The sequence below is a fragment of the Colletotrichum tamarilloi genome (genome assembly GCF_030869305.1).
Source record: "Colletotrichum tamarilloi strain Tom-12 chromosome Unknown Scaffold_51.1, whole genome shotgun sequence".
NCBI classification, from domain to species: Eukaryota; Fungi; Ascomycota; class Sordariomycetes; order Glomerellales; family Glomerellaceae; genus Colletotrichum; species Colletotrichum tamarilloi.
This window is the reverse complement of record NW_026849434.1, coordinates 139993-155162: the sequence shown is the minus strand read 5'-3', so window position 1 is coordinate 155162 and position 15170 is coordinate 139993. Positions and strand designations below refer to the sequence as shown.

General features: G+C 49.4%; 6 protein-coding genes across 6 annotated transcripts; 5 read left to right on the top strand and 1 right to left on the bottom strand.

Moving 5' to 3' along the window:
- Positions 1-359: 359 nt before the first annotated feature.
- Positions 360-865, top strand: CTAM01_10708 (uncharacterized protein; the record flags this gene model as incomplete). The annotated part of the gene is made up of 3 exons (XM_060526722.1): positions 360-515; positions 576-749; positions 806-865. 3 exons carry the CDS (start codon positions 360-362, stop codon positions 863-865), a joined length of 390 nt encoding a protein of 129 aa, XP_060378662.1.
- Positions 866-1116: 251 nt separating this feature from the next.
- Positions 1117-1842, bottom strand: CTAM01_10707 (uncharacterized protein; the record flags this gene model as incomplete). The annotated part of the gene is made up of 4 exons (XM_060526721.1): positions 1117-1264; positions 1380-1539; positions 1611-1704; positions 1768-1842. The coding sequence occupies 4 exons, from the start codon at positions 1840-1842 to the stop codon at positions 1117-1119; spliced, it is 477 nt and encodes a 158-aa protein (XP_060378661.1).
- Positions 1843-4271: 2429 nt separating this feature from the next.
- CTAM01_10706 (FAD dependent oxidoreductase) lies at positions 4272-6205 on the top strand (the record flags this gene model as incomplete). Its single annotated transcript, XM_060526720.1, has 8 exons — positions 4272-4419; positions 4474-4518; positions 4578-4681; positions 4738-5287; positions 5344-5591; positions 5645-5860; positions 5912-6004; positions 6059-6205. Coding segments are annotated over 8 exons (1551 nt in total), but the record flags the coding sequence as incomplete, so codon positions are not given.
- Positions 6206-7026: 821 nt separating this feature from the next.
- Positions 7027-8894, top strand: CTAM01_10705 (uncharacterized protein; the record flags this gene model as incomplete). Its single annotated transcript, XM_060526719.1, has 5 exons — positions 7027-7581; positions 7647-8056; positions 8117-8348; positions 8396-8577; positions 8633-8894. The coding sequence occupies 5 exons, from the start codon at positions 7027-7029 to the stop codon at positions 8892-8894; spliced, it is 1641 nt and encodes a 546-aa protein (XP_060378659.1).
- A 953-nt stretch (positions 8895-9847) lies between these two features.
- Positions 9848-11777, top strand: CTAM01_10704 (tannase and feruloyl esterase; the record flags this gene model as incomplete). The annotated part of the gene is made up of 4 exons (XM_060526718.1): positions 9848-10313; positions 10367-10776; positions 10879-11479; positions 11551-11777. The coding sequence occupies 4 exons, from the start codon at positions 9848-9850 to the stop codon at positions 11775-11777; spliced, it is 1704 nt and encodes a 567-aa protein (XP_060378658.1).
- Positions 11778-14038: 2261 nt separating this feature from the next.
- Positions 14039-14872, top strand: CTAM01_10703 (fungal cellulose binding domain-containing protein; the record flags this gene model as incomplete). Its single annotated transcript, XM_060526717.1, has 1 exon — positions 14039-14872. The coding sequence occupies one exon, from the start codon at positions 14039-14041 to the stop codon at positions 14870-14872; it is 834 nt and encodes a 277-aa protein (XP_060378657.1).
- Positions 14873-15170: the final 298 nt, after the last annotated feature.

The window sequence follows — 15170 nt, the reverse complement described above, 5'->3', positions numbered from 1 at the left end:
AGATGTGCTAAGGCTATCAAAACCTACTACAAAGTACCTGGTTTCATGCACCGATGGTCTTCATTTCCCCGACTCAGTAGACCTGGGCAGCTTTAAGCAAAGTGACTTCCCTCTTCAAATATCCCCCTCTATCTCCCCGCGACGCTCACAATGGGGCGAACTACCATGAGGTTAATTATACGAGTCCATCAAACCTTGCGACCAGAGACATCGCAGTGCGTCGGTAGCCCTCCCGGACTCGCGGCGGAAAGATAAATACATTGGCATGTCCTAAATGACACCAGAGCCAAGTCCCACTTGCTTGTCATCTCTTTGTGATCACTCCTTCTGAGACACTTGTTCTCTTACATTCGTTGAAAATGCGCTTCTTTTGTTTGCTTCCACTCTTCGCTTCGGCGGCAATTGCTGCTGATCAAGGCAAAGGTTGCGGAACAGTAGATGCTATAGATTGTTCGGGGAATAATATTGTAAAGTGCTACACTTTTCCGGGGAGAAGTGGACTGACCTGGAACTATGTAAGTTTTTGTTTCTAAAACCTTCATCCACCAGAACTATTGGAGCTGACTTCAATCAAGGTCGACTCATGCGCGGACAGAGGACAAGTGTGTAGATCTGGCGCTTGCGACACAATTCCAATTAGTGCCAACCAAGGCAAGGGCTGCGATTTGAAGAACGCCTTTGGTTGTTCTGGGAACAACATTGTGCAGTGCTACACTTTCCCTGGCAGGAATGAAATGACCTGGAACTATGTGCGCAATCAGGCCTTCCATCGAATCGTTCCAGTTAAGCTAACTAGGCTTTGTAGTATCAATCATGTGCGGATAAAGGCCAAATTTGTAGCGGCAATGTTTGCCAAGCTTGCTAAATATCTTGCGATTGGGTAATTATTGCTTCAGGATATCAACATACTAGCGATCAACTTGTTGTGAAGAGAAAACATCAAACCAAGAGAGTATTGTCCATGATCCAATTCAGTCTACCAGCCTCGACCAGGCTTTGGCTTTCAATGCCTTGATGTTTCTTCGGATCATGCAGTCCTGTATCGGATGAAGACTACGTCCTCCTCCTTGGGCAATGTCCGACGAGGCTACGCGTCAGCTGATTACCTTAGGCTGGTTATCCTGTGTTCATGTTTTCGCCCAAGGGAGTTGAGTTGGATGGTTTCCTACGTGGCCTTGAAATTACAAATTCCCATACTGACCTTGACCCTCTGGCATCTAATGTCGTAATCGACGCTTCAAGACTTCCACCTGGACCGTCTTGTCCAAGAGATCGGCAAGGAACCTTCTAGGGTAGGCAGCGCGGTCGTAACCCCAGGAAAGTTCAGTTCCTTTTCACTGGAGACTTGGAACTTTGACCGAGCTTCGTTCGATTCTTGTCTCTCCTTGTAGAATCGTAAATCATCGAACTCAGAGGGAATATCGGAGAGTTCCACATCCGCGTTGATGGCGCCACTAGCAACTTCGTTTCTTGCACTTTTGGTGATGAAAAACCCATTAGAGAGTGTGACTGAGGCAGAAGGGTTGTGGTGGAAAGTTGCTGTGATGAAAGTGTTTATTAGACTAGGCTTGCGGTTCGAGGGGATGGCCTCGAGAAGGATGACGACTTACTCAGATCAGGAAAGCAAGAACTTTGTGCTTCCTTGACAAAGCTGCTCAATCTCTCCAAGTTGGAAGCAGGACGTCTATTGATTACATCTCCATGCTATTCGATAACCTCCTGCATTTCCAGAAGCAGTTCTAGCTTGTGTTGCGGGTGACTGGCTACCTGGGTCATACAGATATTGTACGATGGTCGTTGTGGTAGTGTGGATGCTTGCAGCGCACAAAGACATCTGATCATGATTCATCCATCTGAAGTCGTAAATTGTCGAGGTACCGGCCGTCGTCTTTGACGTAGTCCAAAACGCTCGGCGGATCAGACAGAGGTATGAGGTCATTGGCCTTTTTGTTGTTCATCTGCCTTACAACCACGTTCTCGCCATTTTCTGTACTGTTCGACAAGATCCGAAAAGTCTGAGAAGGCTGAGAGTTATTCGTACAAAACCAGGAAGGAAAGAGTGACATTGCTTTGCACCTACGGCGTAGACGATTTGACTAATGATAAACGTGCCCGCTATGTCAAGAAAGCGTTCATCTTCGGTAGCATCGCGACCAAGAAAGCCTTGGACGCTAAATGATGGCAGATCACATGTTGATAGTTACTCAAACCAAGTCGACGCAGCTGCTGAGGTTGCCTCTGGATCCATGTCGAAATCTCCAAGATTTGAGTTCTATGATGGATTAGCAGTCAATGATTAACATATGACCGCAATGAGTGAGTGTTCAGTGTGACTCGTGGGAGGGACTACTACGTTATCTGTCCGACAGGCATAATGATGTCGGAAGCCCAACTTATTGTTAAGATACAATTTGAAGGAAATCCTCGCGGCGTCAGTAGCCCGGCAGTGCACGTATCTCTAAAGATATCTTTTGGCGTTCAGGGAACGCGCATAATCGAATAATTCGAGCAAGACACAGAATTGCGACACTTAATTTTGTAGTTGAACCGCCCCATGAGATGATGGTTGTTCCTGGTGTCATTCCTGATGGTAGATGAGGAAGCATCGTCGAGCGCCCAACGCTGTCTTGGCGCGGGGTTTATGTCAGGCAATTAGGCGGTCCATGTTCGCCGACGCGTATTTACGAGGTTCTTCGGGTCAACACCGGTCACATTCATGGTGCAACCTTGACGGCCCAGGTCAGGTGGTACCTTGATAGATACAAAGTTGAGCGATGAAGACATGGAACAAGGGTAACTTGCATTAGCCTCGGGCATGTTGCAACCATACAATTCTTGCCTCGCTTCATTCAAGCGAACGCAGGATCGTAGGCTCCTATGAGCAGATTTCATTCGGCAAGAAACAAGCTGTGGCCACGTTCCCAGAAGTATGCAGTGCTGTCAACGTCTTAACTCATAGCTCACAAATTTGTTCATGATCAAGAGCTCTTCCAGGAAAGAGAGATTCTACATCAGGATTCCGACAGTACCACGATATATTCTGCAGGCTGCAAATCGGCCAAGCCAAGTGTAGGAGCTCACTTTATTCGGAATAAGGCCTGCAATCACCAGACTCATTTGGCAACAAAAGCTATCAAGATGATGGGTGCTTCAAGGATAATTGTAAGACTACTCAAGGAACGCAATGGTGAATGGTCTTCTCAGCAGTGAATTGTAAATAGGTGACGCCTCCGGGCATAATGTGTTCTATCTTGACCTGATTAACGTTTTCTTTCCTTCGCTGGACAAACCTTCTCGGTCTCGACCTGCATCTTTGACGCAGAAAGTTGAGTAATGATGGTTTCTATCCGGCTTAAAAGCTATCTTTTCTTAACTCTCGGTCATCACGCCTCGAGCCGAGCCGCGCCTCAGCACCAATGGCTAAGAAGAGCATCTACGGATCAGCGCCTGTTCCATCAATCCGACCCAAATGGCGCCTGGTTTGATCAAGTCGCAGCTCTGACGGAAGCTCCGAATCATCCAAGAACACCAATATCTCCATTGCCATTGTTGGAGCCGGTATTTCTGGTCTGGCTATAGGCCTAATGCTGGATAGTGTCGGCGTTCACAACTGGGAGCTCATCAAGGCTAGCGACCGCGTCGGAGGAAGATTCCGAACTATCTTCGTTGGCGATATATCCCGGCATACCATTGAAAGGAGCACAATACCATCTTTATTGGTGAGCACACAGCTCCGACTCATGCTTGGATCAGCTTGTCTCTGCACTCCTCTGTAAGAGGTTCAGTACAAGCTACTATTGGAGTTGGCATTGGTCAATAAAGCAAAAGAACTCAATGCAAAATGGATGGGTAAATGGATCAAACGAGGCAAATGGGTCTCATTTTTTGAGGGTTGCAAATGGTGTGGCCTGCGGCCCCCAGAGAATTACTTAGTGACCGCTCCGAGTGGGAGCCGGCAGTCCGATAAATCAGATGGTTCTTCACTGATTTCTCCTGATCAAGTTCGTCTGCCAAGGGCTTGCTAGCATTGAAACCGGATTTTGTCTACTTTCATGTTCCCTAGAATTCGTAAATTAGACTCATTCATAATCTTGAACAAGTTATATTTCTCAACGAGAACAGTGTTTGCTTTTGAAGTAACATATTCTCAACTGCTTGCTATCTTGGCCGCGACGGAGAGCTGTGGGCCTATTCCTACGTCGTGCGGCAAATCATCCGATTCTTGATGGCGTGCCAGCTCCAACCGACTAGGTATCTCCGCACCTTGATAGGCATGGATCAGCGATTTCGGAAGCATTAAAGTATATCGCTCCCCGCCTCTCGCAGCGTCGCGGCGCTCCGCATCTTCTGGGTTGACAGGAAAAGCAAGCGAGAAGCAGAGCATCATGTCTGAACCCAAATCAGTCGCCATCGTGGGCGGTACGTGCAGAACGCAGAGTGAGAATTTGCAAACAATTGATTGATTTCTGTCAGCTGGCATTTTTGGCCTCTCTTTGGCCGTTGCTCTGAGCAAACGTGGTAAGCGCGCCTTGCTACCATACCCGGATGTGGCCCTCGAGCTAATCCTCATTTCTCAGCGTACCGCGTAACAGTGTTGGACAGATACTGTTATGATGAGACGCACTATGAGCCCGACTTGAATGGAAATACGCAGGCTGCCTCGGTAGATCACAACAAGATCGTAAGTTTGGGGAGATTGAGTGTACATTCCAAGCTATGCTCATGTAATGTCTCCAGTTTCGAGCTTCTTACGGGAGCAAGCTTCATTACCAGCGTCTAGCATTTGAAAGTCGTGCTGCATGGGAGAAGATCAACGAGAAGAGGCACCAAGAAGATCATGAATCAGATCTCTTCAGCGGGAGTGGCATGCTCCGAGTTCAGCCCACCGCCGAACTCGATCCACTTGAGCGTGAGACACTGAGCAACTTTGAACGAGACGGCCTCAGAGATACTCAATTCGTCAAGAGCGACCCGACTGATCGAGCTCGAGCAGCTGAGCGTGGATGGGAAGGAAAGCTTCTGGATTTCGAAATTCCACAAGCCTTGCCTACTCAGACTTACGAAGCTGTTCTGGACTCAACTGCAGGATTCACAAAATGCAGCGAAGCCTGTGCCTATTTCTACAAGTTGGCTCTCAAACAGGGCGTTGAGTTTCACTTTGGCCCCGGGAAAGGTACCTTTGACAGTATTATCGAAGAAGTTGACTCACCATCACACCTGAAGAAGGCAGTCGGGGTCAAGACCAAAGACGGAGTCCTTCATAAAGCGGACGTGGTTGCCATTTGCGGTATGCATACTCTCCTTTACCACTACCTGCGAGGTTGCGCGACTAATAGTCAACAGCTGGATCCTTCTCAACGCAGCTATTGCCTGATTTGTCCTACCACCTTGAGTCGTCTGCAGGAAGCGTAGTCACCTTCAAGGTGGACAAGAACAGCGCAGATTTGTGGGACAAGTACTCCCCTGAACGCTTCCCGGTCATCACTTGGAAAAGTGCACCACGCAATCCGAGCGGTAAAGACACCGGCAGTGTTTACGTTTTTCCTCGGACTGCCGATGGTCTCATCAAAATCGGGTTCCGAGGCATCAAGGTACTTATGCGTCGTCGTGTTCGCTCGTATCAGGCTAACAAGACAACCCCCAGTTTACCAACTTCCAACATGCGCCTTCAGAGGCGGGCTTCACTCAGGACGGCCAGTGGAGCGTGCCTCTCCCGCCCGCTGATTGCAGCATAGTCCCAGACCCTGCGAGGGAGGCCATTCGAAAGTTCGTCTCCATCTTCCTCCCGGAGTTCGCCGACAAGGACTTCAATTCGACTAAGCTATGCTGGTACACCGACTCATTGGACAACTCTTTCGTTGTGAGTCAGCTCTTACCTGTTTTAAACCTTTTCACTTACTGATCATTTCAGATCGACCATGTGCCTACTTATTCCGAAGGATCTGTCTTCGTCGCGACTGGAGGCAGTGGACACGGTGCCAAGTTCCTTCCCGTGCTTGGCGAGGTGGGTATCAAAAGCTTCGACTCTTCTTGGCGTATCGTCTGACAATGTTTACAGCACGCAGCCGACATTTTGATGCATGGTGATCAGAGTACTTCCTTCATGAGGCAGCACTGGCGCTGGAGGGACAACATTCGCAGGGGCAACGGCCTAGAGGAGGGCCCTGAGGGTCCGAGAAATATTGGAGGATCAAAGGAGGCTTAGCCATTAGGATCGCATGCGACTGTGCCTATTCTCGCAAGTCCAACTACTAATTTGATTACTGTCAATCCTTGAATACAAAAATCAAGGATTCTGTTGGTCTTGAGGATGCACGCCATACTTACTTCTAAGGGTTTGGGAATTTAATTCACAAAGCGAATGATCGACGAGCCGTATTACTCGATCCTTTCTCAGGTATCAGTGACCGACATTACATTCCTATGAGACGCGTCAGTTCCCACTAACCAAGGCCACAATGCTTCGGGCCGTCGCCAAGAAGGCTTGTTCTCCGAGAGCCAAGAGTCTGACATGGGTATTACGACCTGAAAGTATGATATGTTACGTCTTCACAGGGGTGAATTTGTCGGTTGCACAGAGATCTGCGCAAGACGCAGGGGCTGTGAGCAACCTTGATGTCCTCGCTTTCGCCCCTTGCCTTTCTCACGCATTACCAAAGCAGCTCATTGGTGTCGTCTTCATCTGCTGCTTATTTTTGCCATTTGCCTGTTTAGGATCAAAAGCCTCATCTTGATTTCACCGGTGTCAGTCCAGCCGGTCAGGGACGATTCCAATCCTGGTCCCAGGCTACCTCTATGGTTGATGCTCTGGAAATACAGACTTGGAAAATCAGAAGAGCCAACGCCAAGACAATCGGTTGATAATGGATGAATCGATGAGGATCTGGGGCTTCTAGGATGATATTTAAGCCGTCCAAGACTCAGTCCTCTTCCGAAAGCTTCTGAATCTGGATTGTTTGACTCTTAACAGCACATTCTGTTGCGAGCATTATTTAACTCGATCGGTTGCGAAATCGAAGCCTTAAAATGTCGAGCGAAACAGATTTCGAGAAAAAGGTCGTTGAGAGCGAACCTATCTCTCATTCCCCACCTGATCACACACCTATCGTAACTGGAAAAGCGACGTCTCCAGGAACGCCTGCGGGACAACGACAGCAACATGCCGTCACCAAAGGCGAAGTCGACGATACAACAGTCTTCTACAATCTCAACAAAGACAAGGTCGGAATTCTGTCACCTGAGGTTGAGAAGCGACTTGTTCGAAAGAACTTTTGGTTTCTTCTAGGACAGACATGGTGGATCGCCTTCCTCATCCATTTGGATAAGTCGACTCTGTCGCAAGCCAGTACGATGGGCATTTTCAAGGATGTCGAGATGACCAAAAAGCAGTACAACGATCTTTTTGTGGTGTTCTATACTGGCTACCTCATCGCCCTCTGGCCTGGTGCTTGGTTATCTCAGCGGACTGGTCAAAAGCAATTCATCGTCGGCTCCTTACTACTTTGGGCCTTCTTGCTCGGCATGCACCCGCTTGCAAAGACGGGCAAGGAGCTTATGGCCCTCAGATTCATCCTAGGCATGGTATGTGGGCTTCTATATATTTCCACGATGTGAACTTTATCTTCTGACCTTTACAAAATGTTCAGACCGAGTCCCAGATCGTTCCGAGTACCACAATCCTTCACCAGGCATTCTTCCCTCCCAAGAAGAGTCCATGGGTCCAACTTCTATGGTGGGCTTCTGGAAGCTTGGCTAACGTCTTGCTTACCATGGTTGCCTACAAGCTTATTCTCCTCGATGATAGTCACGCTCTTGTTGGTGGGTTGTCATCATGGAAATGGCTGCATATCATCTGTGTCATTCTTACGTTCATCGTCTGCGTGCCTCTCGTGTTCTTCTTGCCCAACTCTCCGGTGGAAGCAAAGTGGCTTTCAACAGAAGAGAAGATACACACCATCTCAGCCATTCGCGAAGCCCAATCTGGCATCAAAAACTCTTCCTGGAAGTGGTCGCATGTTCGTGAGGCTTTCTCAGATCCCAAGAGTTGGCTATTCATGTTGGTCTCCTCGCGAAATCGGTACCTCTAAAATCTCTGAACAGTCTAACGCTGCGATAGTTTTCACATGTTCTTCAACGAACTTCCGAACAACACATCGCAGCAACTGCCGCTGATCATCGTCGGGTTTGGATTTACAGCCGCTGAAAGCGCTTTATTCAACATTGCCAAGCCTCTCATCGGCTCACTCCTTATCCTTGTTTCAGCTGCTATGCTCTATGGAACTCGACTAGGCACCGGCTACACGTGTGCGATCTCTTACATACCATGCTTTGTTGGGGGTATTATCGAGGTGAGCTTCCTATGCCGCGAGGCCATTCTAGTACTGAACCTTTTCAGCTGGCATCGCCCTGGTCCAACAAAATCGCTCTCGTCGTTGGCACACAGATTTCTACCTTCAAGCCCTCTTATCTTCTCGGTCTGTCTTGGGCTGGGACGGCAACAACCGGCTACACTAAGAAGCTAACAGTGATGTCCACATGTGTTGTTGCCGCAGCAGTCGCAAACATGATCTCCCCTGAGTAAGCTCTCTCCGCGGCCGCCATGCTTGGTTCATTGACTGATGCGCTTTCTCAGATTCTGGCAGCCCAAGTACAAGCCGCGCTACCGACTTCCCTGGGCCTTCATGACTGCCTTCTGGTTCATTTCTCCAGCAATGTGCCTGATCATCCGATGGTATCTGATCCGCGAGAATCGTCGGCGTCAGCTGATCTTGGAGAACGACGAAAGCCGTGAGGAGCATGAAGTTCTGGACACGGGCGAGGAAGTCATCCAGGTCCACAACGAAGATCTTGATCTGACTGATCGTCAGAATCTCAAGTTTATCTACCCCTTGTAGACCTGCGATGGGGATTTGACGCAAAAAAGAAGGGGAACTCTGGGAAACTCTGGGGCTACGACAAATGGTGCCCTCGAAATTGAAGGTCTTTGAGGCGCACACGTACCACGTCAACCAGAAGTTCCACATCGAAGACAATGGAGTTCCTCTTTGTTCCCATTCCCTCCCTTTACGTTGAGATTCCCATCGTCTGCCCACCTCGACCAATTCAGGAAAGGTGAAAGACAGCACTTTACTTTGTTGTCTTGGGAGAGTCGGGTGGCGGCGGTATCGCACGAAAAGTTGACTACTGAGGCACTCGACCCAGTAGCTGGATTTAGCTAAATGATTCAGGGTGATACATACTCATGACGACTTCCGTGGAGAGCGGTGTCTTCTGGTTGCATACGTATTCTCCACGGGAGAATCCCTTTATCAACTGTAGTTCCTGTATCCTGAACTCATCAGTCACAAGTCGGCTCAATGAGTTTCAAAGTCAATAAGTATGCTGCAGCGATCGAGGCTACGTGTCTTTCTTTGCCATCTAACGCAACGACGTCCCCAATACGCGAGGTCTGGGGGCAAAATGCCTCCACAACCTCTAATATTGCTAGAAAGTGCGGGATAAAACCGTTTTCACCCCTTGTACATGTCATGTGCGATTGACGAGATCGCGGGTCGTATTCGATTGCCCTCGAGTCTCGACTCTCAGGGAGCTCGGACTTCGGCGCCGCCGGCCGAGTGCTGCAGAGATTCCCCTCATTGTAACCCTCACAGTTCTTCCCCGTGGGGTATGCCTCAGCCATTCTGACTGGTCAGTCAACATCTTTTGGTACAGATTTCCATCACAGCCCCTCTCGTCCTCGTTCATAGTCCCTCACCAACTTCGGCGCCGAGGCCGAAAGAGGTCCCAGATACTCGGTCGAGTTGATACTTTCTTCGATGAAGAGATGGATCCATGTCCCGATCAGCGGATGAAGATGCCGGCAAATGAGTCTGGCAGCTCCACATGCAGTGACGATGGCAAAGTACCGCCGCCGCCCTGGCGCGTTGTCATATCTTTAAAAGATGCACATGGTCTTTCAAGGTGTTCCAGACCGACTGTCCGTAGAGAACAACGGGACAGTAAATTCATAATTGGCATCATGCTATCCGCAATGACTTTGGCGTTATGGCTTCTGCCTACTACGAGCGTGGCAAAGGCGAATTTTAGCACACAATGCGACTCATTACCGAGCTTGATCGCATCTCTCGCTAGCAACATCGGAGTAATTACGACAAGTTCCATACCGACTCACTCGCTCAACGTATCTGGAACTTTCAACCAAGTCGCATTCTGTCGTGTCAACGGCAGCGTTCCATACCCGGAAAACAATAATGTCTTTTTCGAAGTCTGGCTTCCAGAAAGCATCGCGTATAATGACAGGTTCCTAGCTGTCGGTAGGTTGCAAGATCATTCAGTAGATCCGGGATCTTAGTTAATAAGTGGACAGGGAATGGCGGCTTGGCTGGCCGAATCGACTATGCCTCAATGCTAGAAAATGTCAACAAGGGCTTCGCAACTTCGGGAGGGGACAGCGGTCATCTTGCTTCAGATAATAACGACGGCGATGCATACCCAGGTGGCATCTACTTGCCGTTCCTTCACGACCAGAATCAAGTCCTTGCATGGATCCGCAATTCTATCGCGCTCTTCACGCCTGTAGCGAAAGAAATCGCAACGTTTTACTATGAAAAGTCTCCGCAACATACCTATTACAAGGGATGTTCGACCGGTGGAGCCCAAGGCTTTGCACTTGCTCAGTATCACCCTCAGCTATTCGACGGCATTGTTGCCGGCTGTCCGGGTAATTGGTACTCGCATCTGGCGCTGTCCTTTCTGTGGAACCAGCAGGTGACTCTGGTAAGTTCATGCTGTTCTAAGTCTATGCCTGCTCTTGAAGGGCATGATGTTATATCTCTCAGCCCAGGATGAAATTCAGTAGTTACTGCTAACACCTGTCAGGGTGCTTCGTTCTTGCCACAAAAATCACTCGACTTGATCGCAAATGCCGTGTTAGACAAGTGCGACACGCTAGACGGTGTTGAGGACCGAGTCCTCGAGAATCCACTTGCATGCACATTTGACTTGGACAAGCTCGCTTGCACGACGCCCGCTACTAACTCGTCACATTGTTTGACATCTGAACAACTCACAGCTGCCAAGAATATATACGCGGGACCCCGTCATTCCCTGAGCAATACCAGCATCTACCCTGGGTTTGGTCTGGGCAGTGAGTCGGAATGGATGATGCAGGAGGGTCGTTTGTCCCTTTCGTTCTCTCTTCCTCTCCTGCAAAACATGGTATTCGACGACTTGAATTACAATGGCAGCACATTCGACTGGGCTAGCGATGTGGATGCGCTGGATCTCAAGGTTGGAAGCTTAATTGACTCCGTCAGTCCCAACCTGACTTCCTTCAAGGACAGGGGAGGAAAGCTTCTTGTAACGCAAGGATGGGCCGACCCTTTCAATGCGGCAACCTGGCCCATTGATCATTTGAATGAGATCAGTCAGGTGACAGGTGGCGATCGAGATGAGTGGTTATCTTTATTTATGGTTCCAGGTAAGTTGAGATTGGTAGCCGCCATTATGTGGCTTTCCTTGAGCGCGCGATTAATGAGGTTCTTTATGTAGGTGGTGGCCATTGCGGAGGTGCCTCGAGTTATACTCACGTTCCCGGGAAACAAAACTCCCTCGAAGCCTTAGTCGAGTGGGTGGAGCAGAAGAAGGATCCTGAAGCCCTTTTGGGAACATCGCCCGCAGATGGAAGCGATAGAACCAAAAGGCTATGCCGATGGCCTCGTACGGCCAAGCTTGTAGGGTCAGATGTTGACAGTTGGGAGTCATTTGTTTGCGAATAAAACCCTGGTGCGTCAAGCGGTTTCTAGATTGAGCTGCATGCTCTGAATACCTTATAGAGTCCCTATGAGGATGCTAGCGGCTTGGATGCAACGATTGGAAATCGCCAAAGTTGGCAGCGCCATCTCAAGTGATCTGGGGTTCTTCTCTGTTTCCAGATGCTTTGGGAGTATGCTCTACTGCATTCTCAATGCCAACCATCAAGCTGATCACAATTAGCCAAAGAATCTAGCGGCTTAAGCAGGAACAAAACTTTACATCGCATGCCGAAACTAGAAAAACATGTGGTCTCAACTAAAATGCTACATTGACTAATTCTGACATAATAAGCGCTGGAAAACAATATATGGTGGCCTGGCACCGCTACCCTGTCGCACTCGGCATGGCCTTGAAGGGATTAAAACATTGGTCACGTATTAGAACAGCCATGTCGTCAAATCACAACTGCTACTAAATCTGCTAGAGGCATTAGGTGGTTCGATTTCAAGCCCCAGGTTTCACCTATAGAGCGGATCATGCCGACTCCTTACTTTGTGGATAGGTGCCGAGGATTGACGAGCCTTTACGAATAGTCCGAACCGTTCGCGACTTTTAACGGCTTTCCCTAAGTCCCCGCTAACATCAGATACTTAGGGTCTTCCGAGCACTTTAGCCGCTTTTAACAGCCCTGGAGCGGCTTCCATCCTGCGTCTCTCCCGCAGAGCCCTCCGTCCTCTGTGAACTTCTCAGCCGTGCCACCCGTTTCCGTATTCGAGGCTCTGGCATAGAAGCGGACCTATCACTGGGCTTAGTTCCAAATGAAAGGTCCTCGCTTGGTCAGACACGCCTTGTAAGATCCTATCGACTCCCGTTAACAAACCATCATCTGTGTTTCCCACTCCCCGAACTTCAGGCTGTTCCGAGGCGCGAGAGGTTCGCATGCGCGATGACTCTTTTCCGCATCAACTAAGGGTTACATTCATTAAATTATTTGAGCTTCAAACGTTTCATAAGGGTCAAAGAATTTGATCAAGAAATTTGATCGCTATGGTTTGAGATACGAGCCCGATTTTCAACTCAAAGGTCAACGCCGTGGCCCATCATAAATGTACTCCGTTTACCATTCGCGCCCAGCAACTCCAATCGCATGACCGGATATTATGATTCAATTTGCAGATTCGATGATACATGAGCTAGCGCTCGGTTCCGGGCAGGAGACTTCCCTCGTTTATCTGGAGTCTCTAGAACTTTTAGCTTGCGTACAATACATATCATCTGGCATCAACTCCAATAGATGCTTGTCGCCGTCAAGTTGCTCTAGATGACGGAGGAAAATACAGCAAGGCGCTGAAAGTAGCCGCCATTCGCTTGCCATTTGTGTATCGAGGTACGGTATATGACCCTCTTCCAATCGCAAGGATCAGAAGCATAGGACGGGAATGGCCACCTAGGTATTTTAGGGGGCGTCACCAAGAATTCTGTCCAGGCCTAATTTCTGGATGGGAAGTGGACTCCATAACGTCCCTTCCAGCTCGTCAGTGACCGTAGCACTGTCTCTGAACCTTTGGGGATTGAATCACTGGGGGCTTGGCCATTATGTTATCGCCAGGGTCACATCAAAGCTGCGATGAAACTTTTTTTCCAAGTTTACAGTCCTGCGCGTTCTGGACGCAGCGATAGTGGTTTCCATGTCATCCTACAAAGTGAATCCTATGGGCGCTTGCTGATTTCCGCCGTTCTCGTGTGTCCGATGACGAAGTGACTGAATCACAAGTCCCTTCGCCAGTGCTATAGATGCAATCTCAACCAACCCATGTTGAAGGCCACACCGGCGCTCAGGGGTTTCCCTCGCTTTCTCCACAAAATCGATCCCGAGCAGGTCGTTTATGCTTACCGTAGCGTGTTTGGAGGATTTTGCTAGAGCTTTTGTCTAAAGCAGGGATTTCATCCGAGCTCTAGCGTTTGCCGCTTTCTGTTGGCAATCTAAACCGAACTCTTGGCTCGGAATGGGCGCCTACATCCTGCTGCTAAGCTCCACAAGCATGTCTAGGCTCAACTTCGTAAACCAACTTTTGATTTACTTGTGCGTGTGTGTGTGCTATGGTCAACACTTCTACTCAACATTATATAAGGCATGTGCTGATCGCATCTACAGGCTTCTCAATCCAGCTCAGCACACCAACGTGACTATCCTATCATTCTTCTTCTTACTCTCTCTTTATCATTCACTCTTTACCTGACTTGAAGTCATTCCATTCTTTTCCGCGTATCTCCAATCGCAAATATGAAGGCCACTGTTATTCTCTCCGCCGTCCTTGGCTTGGTCTCCTCGGCCTCTGCTCACTACACGTTTGACAAGCTCCTCGTCAACGGTGCTCAACAGGGTGGTGACAACACCTACATCCGCAAGCATCAAAACAGCTACATGCCCACCAAGTTCAAAAATATCCCTTCGGGCTCTATTTCGCCGACTGATGCCGATTTCTCTTGCAATAAGGGGGCCACTGCGGCCGCAAAGGTCTTCACCGTCAAGGCTGGCGACAAGGTTGGCCTCAAGCAGGCCTTCGGTGGCACCGGCATGCTTCACCCCGGCCCCACCCAGGTCTACATGAGTCCGGTCAGCAATGCCGCCTCCGATAAGGGCACCGGGACCTGGTATAAGGTCTCCCAGTCCCTGCTCTGCAAGGCCGGCAACGCCGAGTCTCTCCGTACTGGCGCGTGGTGCAGCTACGGCGAGGACAACGTCCACTTCACCGTCCCTTCGACCATCCCTAACGGCCAGTACCTCGTCCGTGGCGAGCACATTGGTCTTCACGGCGCTCACAACGGTGAGGCTGAGTTCTACTATGCCTGCGCCCAGCTTGAGGTTACTGGAAACACTGCTACGACCATGCCTGGCACTGGTGCCAAGATTCCCGGCGTCTACAAGCAAGCTGATGCGGCCGTTAACTTCAGTCTTTGGGGCAGCTCAACCTCCTACAACACCATCCCTGGCCCCGATGTTATCCCTGGCGGCACCACCCGCGGCAGCGCCGACGGATCTTCTGGCGATAATTCCGTTACCGTCGCTGGACCCAGCTCCGCCTCGTCGGATGTTGGCGCCAAGGCCGACTGCTGAGCGACAGCGTTGACTCAATAGTCAAGCGTCGGGCGACACAACCATCAAAAACGTTTTTGGCTTTTGAGGTGTCGTGATAGCCGAATGACTCTCCGGTCCATCACATGGAGGAGCTAGAGGCCACCCTTCTTGAGGACTCCTCCGGAGTGTACGTATTTTATTCCATGCATTCATATATCCAGTACATACTTGGCAGTCGGTGATTGCGGGTAAATAAAAAGAATCGAATTGCATTCGTCAATCTAAGCTCCATTTCTTCCTGAGGATGCCATCGATGCTCTTATCATCACATTGGTAT